At 37.8% G+C, this 27712-nt stretch overlaps 1 protein-coding gene across 3 annotated transcripts in view; it reads left to right on the top strand.

Moving 5' to 3' along the window:
• Positions 1 to 27458, top strand: part of jp (junctophilin) — a 190040-nt gene extending 162582 nt beyond the window's left edge. The window contains exons 2-11 of one of the 3 annotated variants that reach the window (XM_067121269.1): positions 11520 to 11731; positions 12553 to 12722; positions 15464 to 15571; positions 17650 to 17823; positions 19188 to 19346; positions 21412 to 21587; positions 22505 to 22623; positions 22968 to 23857; positions 24189 to 24380; positions 24952 to 27458. In XM_067121269.1, coding sequence (XP_066977370.1) covers positions 11520 to 11731; positions 12553 to 12722; positions 15464 to 15571; positions 17650 to 17823; positions 19188 to 19346; positions 21412 to 21587; positions 22505 to 22623; positions 22968 to 23857; positions 24189 to 24380; positions 24952 to 25038 — 2287 coding nt within the window. In that variant the 3' untranslated portion in view covers positions 25039 to 27458. Of the gene's footprint in view, positions 1 to 11519; positions 11732 to 12552; positions 12723 to 15463; positions 15572 to 17649; positions 17833 to 19184; positions 19347 to 21411; positions 21588 to 22504; positions 22624 to 22967; positions 23858 to 24188; positions 24381 to 24951 lie in introns of all 3 variants that reach the window. The other 2 variants (XM_067121268.1, XM_067121267.1) reach the window with 2 other exon arrangements.
• The last annotated feature ends 254 nt before the right edge of the window (positions 27459 to 27712 follow it).

Here is a 27712-nt window from a genome sequence, read left to right as displayed (position 1 = left end):
TTGCAATGCTATTAAGGGAGCATGCGTGCAATGTTATTAAGGGAGCATTCTTGCAATGTTATGGAAACATTTTTGCAACGTTACTAAGGGAACACTCTTGCAATGTTATTAAGGGAACATTCTTTCAGTTATTAATGGAACATTCTTGCAGTGTTATTAAGGGAACATTATTGCAGTTATTAAGGGAACATTTTTGCAATGTTATTAAGGGAACATTCTCGCAATGTTACTGAGGGAACATTCTTTGCAATGTTATTAAGGGAACATTCTTTCAGTCATTAAAGGGACATTTATGCAACGTTTGTAAGGGAATAATCTTGCAGTGTTATTTAGGGAACATATTGCAATGTTATTAAGGGACCATTCTTAATATGTTATTAAGGGAACATTCGTTCAATGTTAATAAGGGAATAATCTTGCAGTGTTATTAAGGGAACATTCTTGCATTGTTATTAACGGAACATTCTTGCAATGTTATTAATGGAACATTCGTTCAATGTTAATAAGGGAATAATCTTGCAGTGTTATTAAGGGAACATTCTTGCAATGTTATTAACGGAACATTCTTGCAATGTTATTAATGGAACATTCGTTCAATGTTATTAAGGGAATAATCTTGCAATGTTATTAAAGGAACATTCTTGCAATGCTATTAAGGGGAACTTTATTGCAATGTTATTAAGGGAGCATTCTTGCAGTGTTATTAAGGGAACATTCTTGCAATGTTATTAAGGGAGCGTTTTGCAATGTTATTAAGGGAGCATTTTTGCAATGTTATTAAGGGAACATTCTTGCAGTGTTATTAAGGGAACATTTTGCAATGTCATTCTATAGCGTTATTCGAAATCCATTTTGGCCATTTACAAAGATAGCCCCATTAGACTGTTGTGTGAGATTTTTTTTCCAAAGGGTTATTCTTTAATGTAACTTAAGGTCACCCTACCCAGAGGTAACCCTTTATTCATATAGATGGGTTTAAAAGGGTTATTTTTGGAGGTAACTTCAACACCTCGCTCTCAACGGTATCCCTACAGGGTCATAGTTAAAGAGATTCTCAAAGGTTTTTTGTTATCTATAAAAGGCCTTTCTCGGTGGAGATTCCAATTGATCGATCTCATGTCATATTATATTATTTTTTCTCAAAAGCAATATATTAATTTCATCCCGTAGACTTCACCACTGAAGTAACCTTAAATGTAGGTCTTGAGGTTAATTCTCCATGGTAACACAATTTCCTTCAGCAGAGCAACTATTCAGTCATACTTAAGAGAGGCCTCAGTACATTCTCATTGTCATTCTGTGACAGTATCAGTATCTAACGTAACGCCGTTTCAGAGTGCAAATCTACATGAGTTCTCCCACAGTAACATCCATACAGTAATCTCCCTTCATTAATCTTCATAGTAATCACCCCATTCAAATGAAATATTGATTTTTGAAGTCTTTCCCGTTCACGGTCATAAAATATTGCTGGAAATGATTGACATTTGTCGAGACTATAATCTATCTATTTATCTGTCTATCTTCTAACACCATCCCCCTTCTCTTGCTCTTTGCTAACTTTTCTCTCTTTCACTCTACGTACCTCTCTCTCTCTCTCTCTCTCTCTCTCTCTCTCTCTCTCTCTCTCTCTCTCTCTCTCACGTGCTAAAGGTTACGGCCTTGACGATTTTTTTATGAAAAAGAGGCAACACACGTCCGTTCCTAAACAGACATTAATTCCATTATTATTATTATTATTATTATTATTATTATTATTATTATTATTATTATTATTATTATAACTCAGATAACAACCTCTTCGATGCTTTTTAAAGTTATGCAATGACATTCTAAGTTCATTGGGATACATGAGTTCACTGTATTAAAGTAATCGTTCAAACTGAATAATGAAAACTATTTTTCTGAAAGGAAACTGAGCTACAATAAGCATCATCTTGCCGCGAAAACATTAGCAATATTATATCTGTGGAGCTACCTAAGCAATGCTTAAGAACTATCGAAGAAGAGGCACCGGAAACGCCTTGTGTTTTAAAGGGGTACTGTGATCGTACTGTAATAAAGCGTTATTCTGCACCTCGCAGGCACAGCGTCTCTCATTACAGACCTAAAGTATTCAGTGAGTTAAGCCAAACTTCTTCAGAATAAAACAACGCGTTATCTTTACTAGTCCTACACGTGGAACGACTTGAACATATGCAGTTGCAGGCTTCTATCTCGCTCGCGTCAAAGAGAGGTTTTTTAATGGCGTATGTTTGCAGGCTGCCAACGTACAATACAATTATGAGTCTTTAGAAAATGCATCATTATGCAACGGAGAATTTACCTGCATGTGAGTGTATTGTGTACGTCTGTGTGTGTATGTGTGTAACAGGAAGCGGTTTACCTAAAACACGGAAACGAGATGACAGCGCTGTATTAAAGAGAGCCCAGGAGATATTGATTGTCCGCACAGGAAGTTATTCGCTCTCATCCGCAGACACACTTTAAACGACTAAGAGGCTGTGTGTAACTATTCACTTCCCGCCTACACGGGGTGTAAACACGTGCAGGAGTTCGTACATACACATGTACACAAATACATGCTATCTCTACAATATTAGAACGACGTAGGCATACAAACAAAGACGGCGTCGCCAGCAGATAAAGGTCTCTCTCTCTCTCTCTCTCTCTCTCTCTCTCTCTCTCTCTCTCTCTCTCTCTCTCTCTCTCTCTCTTTGTACCTTTATGCTCGTGGCAGAAACGTCCTTAATCTCGTATGGGTAAATACGCTTTTGCACGAAGAAATGAGCGCACACACAAACACACACAATAGCCTCTGTAACTGTACGTTCACTAAATAGCCGTTCTTAATCTGGCAGAAATACATACAAAGTTACAGACGTTCATAGGATCTCAATCACACACACACACACACACACAAACATACAAGTTCTTCCTTTGCATCAGCATTCTCATAAAATAAAAGTTCGTGATCTCATGTCAGGATACATACATACAAATCATACAGAATTTGTCTTTGTAACTAAATGTGTATTCATGCAGCATACACTCTGTATCTCGTAAAATGCATACAAACTTAAACATTCACCCACAGGATAACCCAATTTGCAGCTGTATGGACTTGATATCGTAAGAATATTGGAACCGGCCGGCCTCTTTCGTACTCATCTCGCCGACGTGGATGAAGTCAGTTTTCTGAAAGACCAAAGCATGCTGGAGATCCCGCTATTCTAGAGAGAAGGAAAATAAAGAAAGAGTAACTAGCGGAGGAGTTTATATCTAAAGAAAATTGATGAAACTTGTAAAACAAAGATTGGAGCAGCAGACGTCGTTGAGAGAGAGAGAGAGAGAGAGAGAGAGAGAGAGAGAGAGAGAGAGAGAGAGAGAGAGAGAGAGAGAGAGAGAGTTCAGATAATGTGACACACTCACGATCACAATCATGAATATCCTCTGGTAAATTAAAAGTCAAGGAAAACCACTGAATCATCTCGCTCTCTCTCTCTCTCTCTCTCTCTCTCTCTCTCTCTCGTGGTTAATAAAGAGGAGCCTCGGTTCACTAGCGGGCGTTCTAAGGTCGATCCCAGGAGAGGACGTGAGCTACGTAAGCCTGAATTATGTACCTGGTTGTTATTCGATTGTGATCAGTTTGAAGTCGAATAGTTAACAAGAATGGTTTTAGGAATTGTGATAGGAAGTGAAATATGGCGTACTATAACCGTAGAGTGTGACAACCCGATATATTTTGCCTCCATTTTATAAATTAAAGGCCTGATGGTTTTTGTAATGACTCTGTCCTTAGTGTGGAGATACATTGTTATTGCGTATGTTATTTATATTCGTTTTATGAGTATTTATCTTTTTATTGAACAACTTCCACAGTTCCGAAGGCGGAGTTTTGAGACTGACGGCATCAGAGGGTCTTACAAAATGGCTTATTATATGTTACTGCTAAAATACCCCTTTCCTACTATACCACACGAGAACCAAAGAACAGATAAATTACACTCGAGTTCTTAAATAATACTTGAATAGATTTTTTCTTTATAATACAGCATCTTATTGTATAATTATACTGAATATCTGTAGAGAGGAAAATTATAATTTTGTCCAAAGCAGCCAAAATCTTCGCTGATATTCCCTGATAATTTCATTGAAGATAATACGAATTATAAATGTTAAAAAAAGGTTTTTCATTAATTATAATGTGTCGTTTAATTAGTGGTATAATTAGTATTAATGTAATTTTTTTCAATAATTCATTATAATTTTTTCGAATGCATCTCTTTTTGCCTGGTCAATTCTTGTATTTTTGTCTGGTCAACTCTTTTATTTTCATAAAGACTCTTCAGTAATTATAATGCGTAATTTAATGACTCGTATTATTATTATTAATGTAATTACAGTCAATAAATCATTATAATTTTTTTCGAATTCATCTTATTACTATTGTAATTATAGTTAATAACTCATGATAATTTTTTCAAATTCATTTTTTCGCCTGGTCGAATTTTGTTTTTTTCTCCTGGCCGAGGCGCGGCGTATCAAAGGGAGGTCTATTTTGTGTTGTGATCTGTGACTGTGTGCTTAGCACGTGAGAGGCTGCAGTGCCCAAGGTAAACATTTCCAGGGAAGCGATGACGTCACGGCTTCGACCTCCCCTGGCAACTTTCGGCTGCCGAATCAGCAACAGTTTTATTTAAAACCCGGGGTCTTGAACCGTTGAAATGTTATGATAATGTCTTTAAACTCTTCTGCATTTAATAAGCTAGTGTACATGTGTGTGTGTGTGTGTATATATATATATATATATATATATATATATATATATATATATATATATATAAAAATATGTGTCTATGTATGTATGTATATATTGTATATATATACATATACATATAGTATACATATATATATGTATATGTATATATATATATATATATATATATATATATATGTGTGTGTGTGTGTGTGTGTGTGTGTGTGTGTGTGTATATATATATACACTTGTACTAATAATGTTTCATCATGATAAATTTACCAAAATCGTAAGCCTGAAAATGTAAATATAAAATAAGCATATATTTGCCATGAAGTGTCATCAGCAAAGATTGTATACTGCATGTTGTTAAGAGCGAATTAGGAGAATATCACTTAGAACTTACTTCCTAATTTTAACTTTGAAACAAGGCATGCAAAATTTACGATAGTTTATTAAATCAGTAAAGCAAAGCCTCATTTCTTTTACTGGGATTAGTTTTGGCAGACTTCATAACAGTTACAGTAGGTCCAAAGGCCAAATATTCTTCCATATCGCTTTTCCTCTGCTTTCAGCTATAGAATACAACGCATGCAAACTTTTAAACAATAAGGAACAGGTTAAGATAAAGTATTTTCATAAATACTTAATACTTCTGTTGATATTCGGTACGAATATGAGCATTAAAATGTACACGACTTTAATTTCTTCTCTAGGCATCATGCCTTTTTTTTTTTAATTCCATTAACAATGAGCTCTAAGCAGTCGTCTGTTACTGAATAAATACCTAAATCATACCTGCGCCAGGTTGCGTAAATAATCCTTAATGGCCTCCTTAAACTCCTTACTTGTCAAAGAACTTGAATGGAAGCGCCACATGGTATACGTTTTAATTATTTGAATAAGTAAAAAAGTTTCTTCGGCGCAATCAAATTTTCTGTACAGCCGCTACGGCGTATAATCAAAGCCACTGACTATAGATCTATCTTTCGGTGGTCTCGGTGTAATGCTGTATGAGCCGCGGTAGTGGCCTATCCTATACGTTCCCAGAAGCACGATTATGGCTAACTTTAGCCTTAAATAAAATCAAAACCACTGAGGCTAGATGGCTGCAATTTGGTATGTTTGATGACTGGAGGGTGGATGATCAACATACCAATTTGCAGCCCTCTAGCCTCAGTAGTTTTTAAGATCTGAGGGCGGACAGAAAAAGTGCTGGCGAACGGACAAAATCATCTCAATAGTTTTCTTTTACAGAAAACTAAAAAGCGTTTCACCTCTTAATCTCATTCAGTGTAGAAATGAAGACTCAAAATATTCCCTAATTCTTGTAAGAAAATCATTTGTCTCGAAGATCCGTATTGGAAGTTATTCGAATGTTCACAAAATTGACTGAAGAAGTTACAACTATCGTAGAATTCAGGTAAAGGCAGTTATTTCTGCTAAATAATCTGCAAGTATGTTATGCATTACAGCTGTATTTCGCTCCGTAATAATTGGCTTTATCGGTGTGTGCGCGTGCGCAGTTTTATGCATATTGGAAATAATACTAAAAACAAGACATTATTTCCCTAGAGTTTGCATCTTTCAATCAGGAGCCAGAGGGCACTGTAATCGTACCTTTCAAGTCATATTGACTTGCCGTATTCCTTGTAGAATTCGTTAAGACTGACATGAATTCTCACCACCATTAAATAATCAAGAATTTATTTCAAGACATTTTGTTGTCAGTGCTTTGAGGTATGCAAATGATTCAGATTACGTTTCGCATTTTCTCAGTATGCAAATATTTAAGACTATGTTTTGCATTTTCACATTCCGAGGGACAAATTGTGTACTTAAATCATTGCGTTGGTTTGCTTTCACATTTGTGGTGTATAACTGTACACGTGCCCGGGCACACACACATATACAAATTATATATATATATATATATATATATATATATATATATATATAAATATATATATATATATATATATATATATATATATATATATATATATATATATATATATATATATATATATACAGACTCCTTTTTAAGTCTGCACAATAAAGGTACGTTCGGACAGAGCTTTGAGACAGTACATAATGTCCCAAGGGTACGCTTAACGGTACGAATTGCCTGCACATAACTAGGACAGTAGGTCAGCCTCTACGTATGTCTCTATATCCCTGGAAGTACGAGATTAACATATTTGAAATGAAACCACTTTTCAAATACCTGTTTTAAATTGTTGAGAGAGAGAGAGAGAGAGAGAGAGAGAGAGAGAGAGAGAGAGAGAGAGAGAGAGAGAGAGAGGGGGTAAACAGAGATATACTCAGAAATTCGGATAAAGATTACAACATATACAAAAAAGGAAGAGAGAGAGAGAGAGAGTTTTAATAATTATTTTTACCTAAGAGAAGTACCTGAGATCAGCCAGTGTGATAGATCACGCTGGCCACTCTCTCGTTGCGAACAGATTCAACCACACATTGACACTTAGCCACACTTCATCCACAAGTGAAACCTGCGGTTGCTGCTGAGGCATTCAAAGCCTTATTGAGATACAAGAAAATACTGCACCTTGAAAGAATGGGTTACCTCACAGATATGCGCGCGCGCGCACGTATATGTATATATATATATATATATATATATATATATATATATATATATATATATATATATATATATATATATATATATATATATATATATATATGCGTGTGTAAGTGTAATTTTTTATTATAATCTGTAGACGATTTATTTAAAATTCACTGCAACTCAGGGAAACGGCTTAAGGTTTATATATATGTATATATATAATATATATATATACATATATATATGTATGTATGTATGTATATATGTATAAGAGAGAGAGAGAGAGCTCTACAATTTTTAATGGCAAAGACACGTAATTCTATTTACCTGAACAATCCGCACTAAATTTATCAAAACAGAATCTGACTATTTACGACGGAAAACAAATATTATGTCTGCTTCTGTCGTAACAAACGACCTTTAAAAAGTTCAAATTGCAGAAATGGTGGGTTTCTTTATTGAGATTTCTCGTAAATCAACTTTATTGCTTATTGAACAGAGGAAGTGATGATTTTTATTGTGCGTGAAACTTAAAAAAGTCACAGGAAATTCAGTTATAGTAATGTATTACCATTAACAACTTTATTTCTCATAATTTCCTTTCATAAGGAAGTGAAATTACAGCAATGCACTTTATTACCATAAACAACTTTGCTGCTTAATACAATAAGCTAAGTAAAACAAGTCAAAGGAAACGAAATTAGAATGAAATATTTTTGGCCATAAGTCTCAGTTAGGCATTTCAAATACAATCTACTTTGGTTTTACAACATCTGCACTGTTTTATATTGTAGTTATATTGAGGTTAAGTATCCTTTTTCTGATACTTATTCCTTATTCTTGGTTTTGTACGGGATATATTGTTTTTTAGACAGATCGTTATCATATTGCATTCCATATAAATTTTATGTTCCTTCACTACTTCTTTTACTCTTTGCTTTTCAGTATAGATGAAATGGCAATCCAAGGAAAATAATAGATTAAGCCATTTAGCAATGTTGCATGGACGATTTTGCAGTTTAAAATTATATAACTTTACCATTTCTTCATCTTGTCTTACCATAGGTAAAGTTTTCATCCAAAAGCATTACTCTATTTGCTGAAGACTGTGCTAAAGCGAACGCATCATCGAGATGGCATTAAGAAATGAACTTCAAAAGCGAGTTGTGCAATTCCTCCGCAGACTCGGTTGCCAATAAGTGATTATCTTTTTTTTTTTTTTTTTTTTTTTTTTTAAGCCGAGTTACCTGTGCAAAGAGAGGCGAGTCAAGGGGGCGGTTATATCAGAGAGGCTTAATCTGGGTAGGTCATCGTGACTGCTTCCCTCTTCGTTTATTTCTTACGCTCTTTGGAAGAGAAAGCGTAAGACGAATTGGCCCCGTAGGGGGTAGTGCCGCCAGTGCACCTCACGTGGTGCAATGTAGGCATTACTTAAGGGTCTTTGCAGCGTCCCTCCGGCCCTTAGCTGCATCCCATTTTCATTCCTTTTACTGTACCTCCGTTCATATTCTCTCTCTTCCATCTGACTTTCCACCCTCTCTAACAATCGTTTCATAGTGCAAATGGGAGGTTTTTCGCCTGTTACACCGTTCAAACCTTCTTACTGTCCTGCCAGTTTCCGTTTCGGCGCTGAATGACCTCATAGGTCCCAGCGCTAGGCCTTTGGCCTAAATTCTCTATTCTATTCTAAGACGAATTGGAAATGGATGCGAAAACTTTGGCAATCTCTTCTTACTTCCGTTTTTCCCGATTTACAATCTTGTGTCTTTTAAGATAGGTTAAGGTCCCATTCTTTGGTCTGGGCTAGATAAGGGTGCTAGGTTTCTTGTTCCATAGAGTTAGCAGTTTAAAAAGAATGTACAGATGGCGAGGTTATTTTCTCTCTTACATCAAGTGACTTTAAATTGTGCATGAAGAGAGAGAGAGAGAGAGAGAGAGAGAGGTGAAAATAACACAGAGAAAGAATCAGACAAAGGGGTAAAGAAAATCAGACATATTTCAGTCAGGTAAAGAAGGGGAGAGAGAGAGAGAGAGATTGAGAGTGGAATAACACAAGGTAAACAGACAGAGAAAGAATCAGACATGCAGAGAGAGAGAGAGAGAGAGAGAGAGAGAGAGAGAGAGAGAGAGAGAGAGAGAGAGAGACGTGCGCACGTGAGTGTGCCAGTTGTTTTAAAAGCGATTCCTCACGCCCTGCGAAAATAAACGTGCGCGGGATAAACATAATCATTTCCGCGCTCCTTATCCCCCTGTCAGACACACACTTTCAGGTGTCTATCTCTCCGTAGTCCTTACGTGAACTCCCTTGTGTAGGGTAGTATCGTATTTAAGATTTAGGCCAAAGGCCAAGCGCCGGGACCTATGAAAGGAAAACTGAGTATAAAAAGGCTTTAAATGTGTAACAGGAGGAAAACCTCGCAGTTTTGCACTATGAAACAATTGTTAGCAGAGGGTGGATAGCAAGATGGAAGAAAGAGAATATGAATGGAGGTACAGTAAAAGGAATGAAAGGGGTTGCAGCTTGAGGCCGAAGGGAAGCTACGATGAGCCTTGAGTAATGCCTACATTGAACCTAGTGAGGTGCACTGACGACGGCCTGAAGTGCACTGACAGCACCACCCCGCTACGAAGATTGCCTTATGTCCTTTTTCCTACTGTCTGTGACTCGCTACAGTGCACTGATTGCCAGATACCTCACAGTGATGAAGCGAGGTTGAGAACCGCAGGTACAAAATTATTATCATTATTACAAGCTTGTTGGCGCACGCTACGCGCGCTGGAACTCGGGGCTGCTGTTTCTCCTACCATCTCGATCCCCTACCTACATGGGGGTGGGCAAACAGGCTTGCAGAGGAGGGTGGATGTCTCCCCTACTCTCTCATTCCCCTACCTACCCTGCCCCACCCAGGTCGGACAAACCTGTTTACGGGTGATGGGTGGCTGTGTCGTGTCTCCCCTACTGTCACCCAGGGGAGGACAAACAAGATCAGATACTCTCGGATTTTATTATTATTATTATTATTATTATTATTATTATTATTATTATTATTATTATTATTATTATTATTATTCTTTAAGAATAAAATAAGGAAATAGAGGAGAGATAGAATAGAATACTGATCACACAACAGTGAGTTACAAGTCAACATAAAATGTAAATGAATGAATGCATTCCATTATTGCCCTTGATATGCATGCAATTTTCAACTGCACGAGGTTATGGCTTTGGTTCCTCTTAAGAAGAACTTTGTGACTGGCAACAAGTGATTATATTTTGGGAGAGATAGGAGTATTTCGTATAAAAACGTTTTTATATGTTAAATAGTAATTATAGTAATTATTATTATGATATTAACAACTAGATTACCAAAATGGACTTCGAGGCTGCATTCGGAACCTGTTTCTCGTCCAATTCTGAAGTGGAAAAGATGGAAAACATTCGCATGCGCTTTTTCAAAAGGCCTGGCTGGATTGTTTAACAGTCGAAGCACACCGGCAAGGCCGTTGCCATGGTAACCGCGACGCTTCGAAAGTTCGGCGAAGCCCTTCCCGTCGTCAGATTTTCCGGCAGAGCAGATCAACAGACTCCGGTGGAGGGGAGGGTGAGGGTTGGTTGTTGCCATAAGGATCTCCCTTGTTTTGTAAACTCAAAGAAAACTGCTAAATCCATTTGTTTTGTCGAAATTCTTTACAGGACTTCGTTAAGCTGGAAAGTGGATAACAAGAAAATAAAAAAAAGCATGGAAGGTTTATTACGATATGAAAACGGAAATATAGGCCATGACTAAAGTGCAAAATGGTTCAGCAGTTTCCGGTTTGTGTTATGTGGGTAAATATAATTCAACACTTCATGCCTGTTTACATGAACGCTCCGGTCTGACAAGGGTACACGGTGTCTTTAGAAAATCGTGGTAGACCTATATTCATATGTATGAACACGTATCATTGCTTTCCTGCATGTATGTCTATGACTGTTATAAACATCAAAACACGCTCATTACATACGTAAGAGGTAAAATTCAGCCTTAGACTCAAGAAGGTAACAAGAAAGTAAATCTTATGGCTTTCTCAACATCGAACGATTCCTTTCTTACCTTTATTTGATTTCATCAGCTTCCTCTGTATCAGAGCGTGAGCATTAACGTCCCTCCTTTTCGTCCGTTACAGCGGCAGCACCTACGAAGGCCAATGGCAGAACGGCAAGCGTCATGGACTAGGCGTTGAGACGAGAGGCCGTTGGGTCTACCGAGGCGAGTGGACTCAGGGTTTCAAAGGTCGCTACGGAGTCAGACAATCCACCTCTTCGGCAGCCAAGTACGAGGGTACTTGGGCCAACGGCCTCCAAGATGGCTACGGTTCAGAGACATACGCCGATTCTGGTAAGAGGCGCGACAGATTCTTTTATTGCTATTAAAGAGAACCTTTTCATGTTTGAAATACCTAGACCTAATGGTTTTTTGTTTTTGATGTGGTACTAAGACCTAACGGGTACTGAATTTTAGGCTTAATTTTTTTTTTTTCATTTCAAGGCAATAATAAGAAAGTTTTAAATTTTCACGTAGTACTAACATCTTACAGCCTTTTTGTTTAATATTCGAATTTTCAGAGTGATTGCATTATCCACATTATAAGTATTTTGTTAATATAGAAAATAAACAAATGTTGCAACAATTGTCGGGTTCAGAATAATACTTCCACTTTAGGAACTCAATCTAGCCTATTAATAAGTAATTTCAGTTTTTTTTATTCAGCAATGAAGTTGATTTAGTTAAAATAAAAAAGCTAGATTTTGTTGTTTAAAGTTAGTTTAAAGTAAAATAATTTCCAGCCATTCCTGTTGAAATTTCTTCAGAATCTTCACAATGTATCGACACTGATATTGGAATATAAATACAAAAATAATTATCTTAAAAATTTAAATAATTTAAAGATACAGTTTTAAAAAATCACATTGAATAAATACTGTCTCGCTCACGTGACGATCCTTCCTAGGTAAACTGTCGGTATTTTTATAAGCTATGGAATTTGCTTTTTGGATATGTTATCATTTATAGTAGTAGTTATGGATTTTTCTCCCAAATTTATGTTACAAGAGAGCCGAGGCGCATTAGGATAATGTACATTCCCACTTTCATAACAGATCCCGAAATGAGTGGAGGATTGTATTTGAAGAATCCTGAAATACCCTTTTTTCCCTCAGGTACATACAAGGGTCAGTGGCTGAGAGGCCTTCGGCATGGATACGGCGTCAGGACTTCCGCACAATTCGGCCAGGCCTCCGTCAGTAGACCTAGAGCCAACAACAGGGGTTCCACCACCTCCTTACGATCCGACGGTGCTGGTGATCCCCTAGCAGACAGAGATAGAAAAGTAAGTCTAACGGTGAGAGAGAGAGAGGGGGCGGGAGAAAGAGAGGGGGGGGAGAGAGAGAGAGAGATGACGTTATCCCAACATAGGTCTATCAGGATAACCTACTGTGTCATGCCGGTTACGTGCCCTCACTTAAACTTATACTGACATCCAAGTCTCATACAACAGATTTCTCAAGTGACAAGCAACCGACTCTTTTCAAAAGTTTCCTGAAGGATATTCTTCTTCTTCTTCTTCTTCTTCTCCCTTAAGCACCTTGTTATTTCCTCGTCGAATATTTTGTTGGTTGAGTCAGCCGTATTTAAAGAGTCGCTCGCTGCCACTCCTGGGAGAAAGCTCTGACGTCATTCGATTAGGCAATGCCAAAGCACACGGCGGTTTCCCATGATACACATTTGGTGCTTTGACCTGGTGGTGCTTCTCAGTTTCGAATTCTTTTAGCCAGTTTTACGACAGCTTACTTCTATCAAGATTATCATTATTTTCATAAATAATGTCTATATATATCCTTATGGGACATGTCCAAAGGTAATTACGTCACTAGGGAGATTCCACAAGAATGGGGAGATTAGAAGCATTATTATTTTGCAAATAAAAGATCGGTAAACTAATAAGTAAAGAAAGTAACTAATATATCTATACAAGTTAATATATTGATTAATATATCGATAAGCAGCATCTCAAAGTTAATAAAATAAAAAGAAATTATGACATACGAACAAAGTGTTTCAAGAGAGCAATAAATATGTTAACAGATTATCACTCAAGTTCCTTCAGGTGGAGCAACGAAGGGTATATCTTTGAAAGATATATTCATACGCGTCTTATATACACTAGTGCACATATGCATAGCTGTTTACTACTATTTCTGTAACGCGTTTGTTCTCATTATTTGTCCATTCTTCATTTTCAATATTTCTTTTATTTACATAACTATTATATATTCTTGCGAACGATATGTATGTTTTCCATATTGATGTTAATCAATCATTTCTTCATAATTATCCTCTTCATCTTCCAACAGACTATTCGTTATCAGTTCATTTAAATCCACTAAGCCTGACTGCATTGTCCAGGTTATTGTCACTTCCCTGTAGTGGAAGGAACTATTCAATTCTGAATTTATCCACAGAATCAGCTATGTATTCTACTATTAATGTTTTCCTTTTATTGTTTATATTCCACGTTCTAATGAATATTGAACACCGGAGTTCAACTTCCTGTTTAACTAGCATTAAGTGAATGTATAAGCATGCAGCCACTTAAGGTGTTTTAGTTATTAAAACTGTTATCAGAATAGGCCTAAACTATTAGCAAAATATGCACGAGGTCTACGGAGACATAACCCCTCTCTCAGTCGAAAAGAGAAGATCATTTTCGTTAATAATGAACTCAGATTTCCTTGGATAAAACCCAAGACACATTATGAGTGGAAGATGTGTAGGGTGGAGTGTGGGGAAGCCATTTCCACATCAAGAGTGGAGCCATCTGCTAAATATACGTATATAAAGATTCTCGGATGTCGGTTCCTTTTAAGTAACGGGAGGTATATCGCGTGTCAACCCCCCTACCCGCTCTGGGGGACGGCTGGTGGAATCTTCTTAAACCAGATGTAGCAGCCTCGGCGAACGTGCTGAAGAGAATGTGATTTGCTTTCTCTCTCTCTCTCTCTCTCTCTCTCTCTCTCTCTCTCTCTCTCTCTCTTCGAATTGTACTCAACTTGCGATAGGAACTCAAGTCACTGTTTGTAATCAATCAGCAATGTGGACTCGCGTTGAATTTTGTACATAGGCCTATCATTTCCCATTTGAAAACTTAAGAAATAATATTCTCAATATATTTGTCACGTGTTTGGGAAATGAAAAATGAAGGTAGAATATGTAAAGATATTGTAGGTTCTTTCATGAATTATCCCAGAAATTTAAAAAGACAACAAAAAATATTCCCAGTGTCTTAGCACGAAAAAGAGGAATGTGGTCAAAGTTTAGTCACGTGTTTCGAGAATGAAAATAAACTGGAGTGAAAAAGTGTTGATGTCTTCACGCAATCTTCCAAGATTTCCACCCCTCCCCACACCAAAAAAAAAAAAAAAAACACACACACAGAAAATAATTTGCTTTTTGTTTTAGTTACAGCCAAAGTTTTGTCACGTTTTCGAGAAATGAAAGAAAATGGTTTGGTGTGCTGATATTTGCAGTTTTTTTTTTTTTATTATTCTTCCCTAGTGGTATAAAAGAAATAAGGAAACTGTTTCTTATTAGCAAGGGATGGTCGAGAGATGGTTGCCTTATCGGAATAATCATATCTTTCTTTTTATCTCTTATTTTCCGAAGTAGACGTGAATAGCAAAATCAGCTATTTAAAGTAAGGAACTAAATCTTCAAGGTGACAATTGAACCAAGAAAATTAAAAGATAGAAGAATGACCATGAAAGTAAACGAGCAGATTGTCAGTTGCCTGGGAAAATGTCTGCTCTTGTGAAAATGCTTTGATAAAGAGAAGAACAGTGAAAATGCTTCGATAAAGACAAGAACAGTGAAAATGTTTTGATAAAGAAAAGAACAGTCCACGGGATGTCTGTGGTAATGAGCACCAAGGATGAGAAAATAGCTAAAACTCTAATGTATACCATGACACCTATAGCTGGAAGAACTTGTATGATACAAATTCAGAAGCATTGGTAATTGGACTGACTTCACTTCAGCTTAGTTCAACTTGCTGACCACATTCTGTCATTTCAGGTGGACGACGGGCGCGGCGGGTTCGTATTACGGGCAAGGAGTGACGAGGTACCCAGAAGACGAGGGAGCCTTGTGGAAAAGTCGAGTAACATCAAAAATGTATTCAAGGTGAGTTGGCATTCGTGTGCGCCAAAGTAAAAATAAATAAGTAAATAAAATGAAATAAGATAAAATAAAAACTGCTGCGCAAACATTTTGTACGCATCTATACCTAAGGTACATACCCTTTGAGATGAGACCGTTATTATACCGTATACATACTGCGTCTTAATATATATTATTCCTGCACCATACGTTATCTAGTCCTGAAGATTTTTTTGAAAGTCCCAAAAGCTTATTCACTATAATAAAGGATATTTTTGTTATTTTTGGTGTAGTAAAAAATGTAATGAATATTTCCTCAATTATGAGTGTTTGCAGTCTGAAATGCGGTTTTTTAAAATAAAGCTGAATGCTTGAATGAGTTCGATCGAAGATGAGAAAATTCGTCCGCCTGCCGTGGATGACAACAGCCATCATTGAGCAAGCTGGTTTATACGGCATTTTTAAGAAGCCATTTGAAAAATAATAAAAAAAAGAAATCCTTAGTGAACCACAGAGTGTCTGAATTACAAATAAACCAGTATCAGCGAAAGGTTCGAATCTTTCCTAGATAGTGACCCCCAAGGGTTTTAACCTGGTATGTATCCACCTTTGCGCCGTGTTTAGTACAAGCCCGTTGGGGATTAACTTAAAAACATAAACAAAAGACTAAATATCATAAAGATATTGACCCCTGGGGGTCACTACCTACTATCCATTTCAGAAACCGCGAGTCAACGTTTTTCTCAAATATCTTTCAAACTAATTATTTGGTAATATAGTGTATTTGACACTACACTATATTACCAAAAATTAGCGGGAGGTGTCTTGTACACTGTGTCAAAGTAGAATTTCGATCAAATAATTAGTTTGAAAGATATTTGAGAAAATGGATAGTAGGAAAGATCCAGAGGTTTAACACCACACGAGATGCTCCCCATTACCAGAATCTCGACGCACAAATACCGTCAAATATGTTCAGATTTAGAACGCTCATAGAATTCTCTTTTGAAATTCCGTGAGCTTCCTCTTTGCTGTTCCCTCTGGTATCAAAGGGAAAGCCGAACAAATAAAACGTCCGAGGCGATTTGGGTATTCCTGGATGCTCTAAATGTCATATTTCACACAGATGTATGACGCCCTGGAATTCTAGTTCGCGATTCAGTTATTTGTCGGCAGTAATGAGGGGCTATTAAGAAATTATATGTATAGGAATTGCAGTCTTTTCTGTTCGGTCTTTTGCTGTAGCACAGAAAGACAAAAGTTTTTTAAATAGTTATAAAAGTGTTGTCAAACGGTACATTTTGGAAACACGTAAAAGTGTGTGTGTGTGTATATGTATATATATATATATATATATATATATATATATATATATATATATATATATATATATATATATATATATAATATATATATATATATATATATATATATATATATATATATATATATATATATATATATATATATATATATATATATATATATATATATATTATATATACATACACACACACACACACACACGTTAAATGATTTTTGCTTAGAATAGTGTTGTTATATGACTGATTTTGAATTAATGCATGCTGAGTAAGATTTTCAAGTCACTAAAGCCTTATCTATTTTGAGGTTTCCCAATTATGAATGTATCCAAAGAATCAGAAATCCATAATATTCATTGATATGACCTTATATCCTACAGACACTAATCACTAATGACTCATATTTAAAAATTTGTTAACTGTTGTTACCATTATTATAATTAATAATATAATCTCATTTTAATTATTATTTAGAGTGTGAGGACATGCTTACTTATCTATCCAGAAAGGTCATTAACTTAACTAGGCAAGATTTTGGAACCAAGATAAAAACAAATAAAATACTAAATAAATATTAAGAAATAAATAACCACATACATCTAAAGATGCATCAGCTCAGAGAACAAATGTATTAAAAATCTGCATCAAACCATATGAGTCTGGCGTAATTGGCGAGGGAATGGGTCACCATAAGGCCCAAACTCCAAGGGAGGACGTGAGTGGCTCTTCTTTCCGTATTGTACCCCGTAACCCTCTGGTGACCTCGCCGAATTTCGACAGGGTCTCAAGATGCGACGTCAGAGAAGTACGGGTGATATCCAGAGCGGGCGCGCGTCCGGTTCCATCCGATCGACGGGGTCTTCGGCTTCATGGATGTCCACAGACTCCGGCCAGTCGGCGTACACTACCGGTGACGTTCCGGACGAGGGTTCCAATGCTTCCTTCATCATCGAGGTAGGGTTGGTACGTGTAGTGCGTGTAGCGCCAGTCTAGTAGAATTTTCTCCTGCTGATGCTGCTGCTGCTGATGCTGACACTGTTTCTGCTGTGTCTACTGTGTGCTGTCGCCGGCGCTGACGCTGCCGTTGCTCCTGCTGCTGATGCTGATGCTGATGCTACTGTTTCCGCTGAGTGTTGTTGTAACTACAGACGCCATCAGCTATTTCCATCATTCATCTGTCGTCTTGTTTCTATGGCATCTGTTCGTCTTCAGTGACATTTCAGTTTCTTTTCCTGTCGTTTTTTACTTATTTTGGAAGTACCCAGCCGCTACTAATAGACTTTTAAACCTTGAGACTTAAAAACAAGATTTAAGCAAACGAAAGTCACCCCCTTAGTAATGTGAGAAAAGACTAAAATATTTTATTTTATAAGGTATTCAAGTTGTAGGACCTTCATCCCATGGTTTTATCTTAAATATCAGCTTCAGTACGCCCATATGGAAGACATACGATGAAGGAAATGCTTCATTATGAAATGTCACTGTCCCCGGCGCCTTCATGCCCCTCATATCGTGACTCCCGTTTCCTTTCTTGCTGCAATGTAGTCATAGAAAATGGACAGCACATAGACGTGATTCATTCGCTTTTTTTATATATATACATTTCTTTTATGATGCATCTTATTGTCTTCATTTATATCGAAAAGTGTTCCATAGACATTTAGCTTTTGTCTGTCACAGTTATGCATATCATGAAGTTTGTTCAATAGATGTAATTAGTCTTTTTTTATCTGTCTTTCCAGAACTTTCTTGCATCCTAAAACTGTCGTGTTGCGTAAAAATATTTAGAATAGCGCTTTACAGTACGAAAAATTGAAATTCATAAACTTTTATCTTTAGTAAGGAATGGCTGTCATGGCATTATGAGCTTTCAAACTATGTCTTGAAAACAGTTTTCTTATTTTATGTAAGGATTCATGTACATTGTGTTCATTGATGTTGTGGTGTGTAAATGTGCTTGTGTGTGCGCGTGTGTAGCATTAATTAGTCTCAGTTTGAGTCCATGCAAGTCTAGGAGATCAAAAAAAAAAGCAATGTTAATGAACAGTGCTCGTATATGAAATGATTTTAAATTTTGACAAAAATTATTAAGTTGAAAATAAACTGACAATATAATAGTCTGAAAAATTTTTTCCATAAACCAAAAGCTTTTTTGTTATTCAAACAGCAGTACAATACAGTGAGTAACCGAGTTCCTGAGAGAGAGAGAGAGAGAGAGAGAGAGAGAGAGAGAGAGAGAGAGAGAGAGAGAGAGAGAGAGAGAGAGATCGTGTGTCTTATTACAAGGGAGCTGAATCTCTAATTGGCCCTTTCAGCAGGATGAACAGCTGGACGCCAGCGTGATCGAGAACTACATGGGAGAGTGGAAGAACGACAAGCGGTGCGGATTCGGTGTTTCCGAGAGGACGGACGGTCTCAAGTACGAGGGTGAGTGGTACAACAACAAGAAATACGGATACGGCGTCACAACGTTCAAGGTGAGCTTTAGGCCTATGATTTTTCTCTTTTCTTACTGTTTATTTCTTCTCTCGTTTCACCTCTTCTTTCTCAGTTATTGTGATTATTATTCAGAAGATGAACCCTGTTCACATGGAACAAGCCCACCACAGGAGCCACTGACTTGAAATTCAAGCTTCCAAAGAATATGATGTTCACTAGAAAGAAGTAACAGAAGGTAAAGGGAATACAGAAAGAAAGAAGAGGTCAGTTATTAAAAAAAATAATAAATTAACAAATTAATAAATAAATAGATAAAAATTTAAATGAACTATTGAAATACAAGGACAACTGTATTAGGATAGTAATGCGTTGCATCTTCGCTGAAGCGTTTGAAGTTACAATTTCACGACGTCCTGTTTACAGAAGTTTTTTTCTCGTCACCGTATATCTCATCTTGTTTTCGAGAAACAAAATAGAATAAATGTTGAATGACTTGAGATGAATATATATATTTTTGGTATAAATGGATATGAGAAATTCCAACATAATTTCTTGGTTGTTCTGAGTAGGTCTGCCAGTAACGAATTTCACGTTCTGTCTTGAAATCTCACGATGATTAGCCAGGAAACAAAACTGTTTTGATCAGAAGTTTTAAATTACCCTTGTGCTAGTAAAACAGAAAATCGTCATTTTGATATCGCCATTAGATAAAGAAATATTCGAATACCTGGTGTTTTACTAATTGTGGTAACTCTTCAGATAATTTTTCTCGACGTTTAAGTAATTCGTCAGCCCAAACTCACTAGAATTTTTAAACTTTTACCGGCTTTTAACAAACCATTTTTACCTTCAAAGAACAAAATGGTTACTGATCATTTTTCCCTTGGGATTCTTCCTCCTTTTCCCAGTACACCAAGATAAACATTACTTGGAGCTACTTGGCTTGTTACCCAAGCGTCACCTACTCCGAGGTGCTAGTACAGTACTAAACACCGTATGGTAAATGTAAAGTAGACGAACGCACGAAGATATCGCTTATTGGTATAATTGGTCGACCACACAATATAGAAATAGGGTATGTAATACTTTGATCCCCGAGGGGTTAGTACTAAACACGGCGTCCCAAGGAGTTTCACCCATGTTTAGTACTAGCATCTCGAAGAAAATGACGCGTAGATAACAAGCTCCAAAGAGGGAGCTTACGTCGTTGTCAATAATATATTCTAAGTTCAGGAAATGTTCTGAATGTTCTTTGATTATGAATACCTTTTTCATATAGTTTATTTTTTATTTTACTACTTTTCCTTTTTCCCAGAAAAGGCAACATTCAAAATGAAATGAAAGGGGCTTCATTATTTGGCGTCGTTATTATCCATCCTGTTCCATGGTTTTATTTTCTGTTTATTTTTGCTTCTAATTTTTTGGAAGGGGAATAGGGGCAGTCTTTGTATTGTCAGCTTTGTTTGTTATCAAATAATTGCATTCTGAATTGTACTTGTAAAAATCATGAAGGATTGTAGCCTTTTTTTCCCCTATTTTTTGTATTTAAAACATGACGTCAGTCACCAGAAGACCTCTTATTTAAACCAATTCCCCATCGCCAATTCTCTTGAAATAAAACTTATCACATAACTGTAGTTACGCAAATTCCTAGTGACATTCTTTTTACAGTGTCTTTCTAAACCTGCCTCGATGCAGTCTGCTCTTTGTATCAATCAAATCTTATAAGATGTTTATCACCGCTAATTAATTTTTTTACGGTGGGAGGGGGGGGGCCGTTAGCTGCAAACCTATGTATGTAATAATTATTGATGTTTTAGGTAAAACGTCAATATCTCATTTGCCAAATTGTATGGCTTACTGGCTTATTATTTCAGTAGAAGTTACGTCTGCACAAATATCTTTATACATGAAATATCCATTGTTCGACTACTTCTTTGAGCTAACGCTCACCAGCTTCACCTTCAACACTCCCTGCAGCTGTCTTTTAATCTTCTCTCTTTGTTGGGTCACTTTTTTCCCTTTATCACATGTTCATATCTCGCCTCTTTTAACTGCAATCTCATTTGATGCATCTTTTCCTCTTCTCCCCTCGTCACGCAGGATGGCACAAAAGAAGAAGGCAAGTACAAGAACAACGTCTTGATCACATCGAACAAGAAGAAGCACGTGTTCCTCATTCGCTCAGCCAAATTCCGAGAGCGAATTGAAGCAGCCGTTGCAGCTGCCCAAAGAGCAGCAAAAATTGCCATGCAGAAGGAGGATATCGCTATTTCCAGGTGAGTGGAGCCTTTGAATACAGAAGACACAAGCCAGGTAGTGGAAAGCTTCATATGATAAGACTTAAAATCATCATTAGGGTCGCAAGTCGAGAGCCAGATATCGGGCGATTTTAATTCATTCTTTACGACGGATCTTTGAACTTAGAAGCATAAGTCAGGTAGTGGAAAGCCTCATATAATGAGCTTTAAAATCATCATTAGGGTCGCAAGTCGAGAGCTAGATATCTGGCGATGGTAATTCATTCTTTGTGACGAATCTTTGAACTTAGAAGTATAAGTTAGGTAGTGGAAAGCTTCATATAATAGGACTTAAAATCATCATTAGAGTCTGAAGTCCAGAACTAGATATCTGGCGATGGTAATCAATTCGTTGGCGGATCTATCGATCCATGTTACTTTATATTTTTTCTTCTTCTTCTGTATGAGTCAAATAGTAGTAAGCTTCATATAATAAGGCTTTCCATTATCATTACAGTCTAAATTCGAGAGCTAGATATCTGGCGATGGTAACTGATTTGTTGTGGGTGAACTGTCGCTCTGTGTTGATATTTTTTCTTCTTCTTCTTCTTCTTTTGAGGGGGTGGGGTTTTTCATGGCCTCCTGAAAAATATGTATCGGAACTTTTTCTAAAGTAAATCGTTGTGAGGTTTGGATACATTGAAGAAACAGCCTCAGATATCTGTCAGTAGTGAAAGCCTTTTATGAAAACAAGAATATTAGGTTTTGTATATTTATTTGTTTGTTGAGACTCAAGAAGGGTGACAGATTTGGTCCACACCACATCCTTTCATTTAGTCAGTAATTTCATGAAGGCCCTCAGAAAATAATTACATCTGTACATGTATCGGAGACCACATTCATCATGTTTTATCTGGCAAATTTCAGTGTAATTCAGTTCCATTTTCCCATTGCAGGACTGCCACAGCACGAGGCAAGGCCGAACAGGCAGATATATCGGCAGTCCATGCTAGGGAGGACTCAGATATAGCCAGAATTTTTGCCAAACAGTTTGCTCCAGATTTTCACCAACCAGGTAAGAACTTCATTTAGTCTAATCGTTTACGTGTTGTGAATAACAGGATTATTAGTCCGTTGCTCCTGTTATCAACAACTTACTCTCTTTTTATTATTTATTGATCTTGTAATTATATTATGGCTTGTAGCAATTACCTGTTTTACTGAGATGAAATTCTTGTTGCTAAACTGATGTTACAGATGTCTCTCTGTTACTGTAAGTAAGGTAATTCCAGATATCTTCCATCTCTGAGTGAAACCATCATTAGTTGTCAGGTTGCTAATCAGCGTCCTTTTAGTATAGAAATATGTTGCGTAGCCAAAACTCGTTGAACTAGTCCTAATTCGTGACTCACTCTGCAGGAGTGGATGCAATCAAAGCGAACTTGGCAGCACGTGGAGGGCAGACAGATATATCCAAACTGCCTCCAGCGAAGCCAAAAGACGAGAGCGGAGGTCCAAGATCCAAATCCCTGTATGTCAAAGGCGGAATGGATGACTACATTTCAAGAACAGACGCGACAGTAACGCAAGAGGCTGACTCCTTATCACCACCTCCCGGAGGCGGGGGAGGTCCAGGATACACTACCTACAGCTTGAGCGGCGGTGACATGACAGCTGATCTCGGAGTTCCTCGAAGAACGTCTGTAAATGCAAATCCAGGTATTGACGGCTCGTTACAACACATAGGCAACGCGCTCGATAGCAGTCGTGCATCGATGCGAGGATTAAAGCAAAAGGGAATGGAATTCGGCGGATTTTCAAGTGCTATCATGAACGATCGTTTTGATCATTACAATCGACCTCCCTCCCGAGGACCTTCCAGAGATAGATCAGTGGACAGGTTCACCTCTCGAGGACAGACTCCAGTACCGCCAGAACTAATAAACCCGAGATCACGCGCTCCATCAGCCCAACGAACCACTGCCCAAGACTGGACCCCTGATTCTGGGGTTTATGAGGATGAAGCTGCTGTGCCCATCACTGCTGGATCAAGGCGCTCTTCAAGGCCAGCGTCTATAATATCTAGCGAGGCTCCTCCCCCCCTCACAGGGAATGGTTCAGTCGGTGGTGGCTTCACTGTTCCTTACACTATCCCAGCTACACAGCAGGAGGCAGAAGCGCTCTTGAGGCAAAGGGCTTGTGGTCAAGAGATCCCAGCCAGTCCACCCACTCCCATGGGACAGGGATCCGTTAAACGCACAGAATCCCTCTACATTAATCCTATTGTGAGGCGTCAGGCGCAAGTCAAGGTACACCACTCTCTCTATTCTAGTTTTTTAAGAAATCACCCATATCAGGTTCACAAATAATAGAATTAAGTTCTTGAATATTGAAGTCCCATATTCAAAATCAGTATCTATTATGAGAAGTTGTCTATGTATGCTATCATGTTTCATGGGCTTATACTGTATAGATAGAAAGTTGAAGTTAATTTCAGTATAATGTTTCCAGTGTCTTCAGCTATGTGGCTGAAATTTGTTCGAAAGAAACTCAAATTCATTTGATTTAAGTCTGTCTAAGGCAGATTATTTCCCATACTGCAACAAGTCTAGGAATAAATCTGTCTTTCCATCCCTTCAGGTGGCGCCACCACCTATTGTCAAACGTAAGAAGTCGCTGCCAGATGTACAAGCATTGCCAGTTAACATCATGTCACGCGAGGAAGCTTCTGTTCTTAGTTCAGCCCAAAGGCAGGAATTCCGTCGTCAGGCAGAGGAGGCCGAATTGTACAGGGCAAACCCACTCTTATACCTCACGAGTCCTGCGGTCCAAGTAAGTGTCACTCCAGTACCCCTTGGGTGTCTAGTGTCCCTCCCAGTACCACTCCACTTCTAGCGACAACTTTAAATGCAAATATTTGGCTCTCTCTTGTAAATATTAGAACAGTATATCACCGTGCTTTTGATATTGTATTAATGGCTTACAACTCTGATTGTAGGTAGGGTTAACATGTATCTGTACTTATGTCCTCTACATGGCGTTGAGAATTACTATGATTCTCAGTTATGATTCCATTTTATCACAAGTTTTTTGTACTGGATCCTTTTGGGCATCTGATTAAATAATCACATTAGATACTCTCCATTTATATATCTGATTGATTTCTGAAAACAGATATGCATGAACTTCCATGAAGTAGCCAAAACTATCACAAGTGAAACAGTTGTCTCCAATTTTTGCTCTTAACAGGCATGTTTAAAGTTCATGATTGAACAGCATAAAACGTCGATGATTGTCAGGGAGATTGTTTTACTTTATGCAATAAGTAGGTAAACTGGTACTCCATTCATTAAAACTTTGCTCTACTCTGAAGCCAGTTCTAACATGATGACTCTTCCAACAGGATTGGTTCTCCCGCCAGCGGCTAGTCATGCTCATCCTTTTCCTAAATTTGTCGTTGGCATTGATGTTCTTCAAACTTCTGTCGTAGCAGCCAGCAAGGACAAAGGTGGTTAAGGCTACCTTCCTTGCTGCCGTCGCCGCCACGTGAGGCTCACACACACTCGCCGTAGTAGTCCCACCTCAGGGAGTGCCCGTGCAGTAGCAGCAGCAGCAGTCTATATGGCAGCCCTGCAGGGCAATCCTGCGCCTTGGCCGCCCCCCGTGCCTTCCTCAGCAGATTATGCCTGCGACTTGCCTGCTCACGTGTGTGTGCGTGTGTGTGTGTGTGCTGTCAGAATCTCTATTTTGTTATGGTTCGTGCCGCGTCCTGCCGCCCAAGTGTGAGCCGTCCCTTTTTGTACCACCACCACCGTTGTAGCCGATGTCCTCAGGTGGGCGGTTCAGAGCTCATAATGACCCTGCCTATCCACCCACCCACACCTGAGCCAACCTATGCTGACCTAGGGGTTGGGAGGAAGAGGCAACATTATTCAATAGAAAACAGAGAAGTACGTCAAAGAGAGCCATCTCTGCTGGACTCCGTGGAGGTCTCGGTTTCAACAAAAGATGAGAAAACCAGAAATTGATTTCAAAATGCAAACTTATAATGGATGAGCTCTTTGTCCCTCGTGGAGTGTTTTGGCTGTGCCTCATTTCCTTCATAACCTGACCACAAACTCACTCTGATAATGGCTGGGGTTATTCTGTACATAGCATCTTTTGCTACCACTGACTGTGACTTCAGCCACGTCGACTCAACTCTGGAAGACTCGAGCAGCTGCAAAGTCACTCCACAACACCCCGGCGGTTCACTCTCGCCGTACTTGCATAATAGGCACTAGATTTTCTATCCACCTATCCATGATAATATTTGTCAATTTCAGTACAGATTTATATTATTGTAATTTCTAGTACTGGTCAATTTTTAAGAGAATTATATAACGAAATGCCTCTTTAATGCCAGAGGTCATATTGACTTTTGAATAGAGGCAGTGTACAGAGGAGAAGCAGACAAAACGGCCGTCTGCATCAGGTCTCCCCGGGTGTTTCTCAGCAGAGGAACACGAAAACATGAACAGAGAAACTCACAGAAACAACAAGAAACAAAACTAAACTTACAAATAAACGAGAGGAGGGGAGCAAGAAAAAGCATCATCATTGTATTTGTTCAGTTTTCAGTCATTGAATTCTGATGTTATTTATTATTTTTTGGTATATCATTAGAGAGATACTGTATGGAAGAATGACACGTTTCTGCTTGATATTTTGCATTTTTTCTCTCTCTTTTGTTAGCTCAAATTGTTATTTTTTTTTTCTCTCAAATGCAATGCACTTGTGGCATAGTATTAACTTTTTGTACTATGTTTTTGTCTTTTGAAAGTAAACATGTGTATTGTCATTTCATTGTCTTATATGCAATATTTGTGCCTGTCGGCTGGCCTCAAATGTTGTCCCGCCGGTAGGGTCTTTTAGTAGGGAAAAGAAGACTATTTTTGTTCTACATGAAATATGATTTGGCTATTCGGTTGACTAGGAGGCATCACGCTTAACCAAAATGATTGTTTAGTTCCTTTACAATTTAGAAAGAATTGTTAGAAATTCATTTTGTTATTAATTTATAGTTTGGTGTTAGTAAGGACGTTTGTTCTTAGTCCTAAGCTCCAGAGCTACCCAACGGAGGTTGCATGTACCGGTCATACAGGTTGTGTTGCAGTTGGACTTCTTGTGGTGTGTCTCTGCAAAATTCCAACTCAAATTTGCAACGTCGTGTGTGTGCGTGTGCATCGCGCAATGTGGATGCACATTGCATTGACGCTTACACATTTAGAAAGCAACGTACCACCTGCGGTATTTTTTTTCGTGGACAGTTTCTTCATCACAGATTTCATCTGCCCATTCTGTAACAGACCAACCGAGCCTTCCCTGGACCTTTATGAGAAACATGACTGAAACTCTTGTGAAGGAATGGCGTAAGGTTTCTCGGGCACTTCGATCCTCAGTCATCATTCATAATAATTATTCCTCATGCTGTCAAGGGGCCATTATCATATTTTTTTTTCTTTTTAGTGAATTGCTCCTTATCAATTGTGAAAACAGTTCATGATAAACATTTGATATTATCAAATAGTAATAATTCTAGCCAGTGTTACTTCCTGCGTTGTCAGCGTGAGTTTCGTTTTTCCTACGCGTAGCAAAGACGAAACTGAGCGCTGATGATAACTTCCCTCTTCGTTTATTATTTGTGGATATGATTCATTCCTCTTGCTAGTGGAAGACCTACAATATTTAAAAAAAAAATAATGACGTTTTGAGAAATATAAAACTACTTGAGTGCCTTTTGTATGATGGTAAGGAGTTCTCTGCTAATGAACGGAAGTTCTTTTTTTTAAATTCTCAAACTTTTACCGACCGATAGGTGTTTTGAAATAGTAAGTTTTGTTGTTAGGAAAAAAATAAATAAATAAATAATGAAAGTGAGAAATCTCCTCCTCCTTCATGCAGCAAAAGAGCCTTACGAGATATATTATTGGCTGGAAATGATAGATTATATATTTATCTCTCGTGGTGAGATGAGTGGCTCTTCTTTTGAATAAGGTTCCTGCCTATGTCCTGGTGCAACAATCCATCTCTTCTTATTCTTATTCTTCTTATTTCTTATTCTTCATTTTCTTCTTCTTCTTCTTTTCCAAATTACCTTCTCTAGATTTTGAAATCACGTCTCG

Source organism: Macrobrachium rosenbergii, chromosome 19, assembly GCF_040412425.1.
Source record: "Macrobrachium rosenbergii isolate ZJJX-2024 chromosome 19, ASM4041242v1, whole genome shotgun sequence".
Classification (NCBI taxonomy): Eukaryota; Metazoa; Arthropoda; class Malacostraca; order Decapoda; family Palaemonidae; genus Macrobrachium; species Macrobrachium rosenbergii.
The sequence above is the reverse complement of the archived record's forward strand: the minus strand, read 5'-3'. Positions and strand labels throughout refer to the sequence as shown.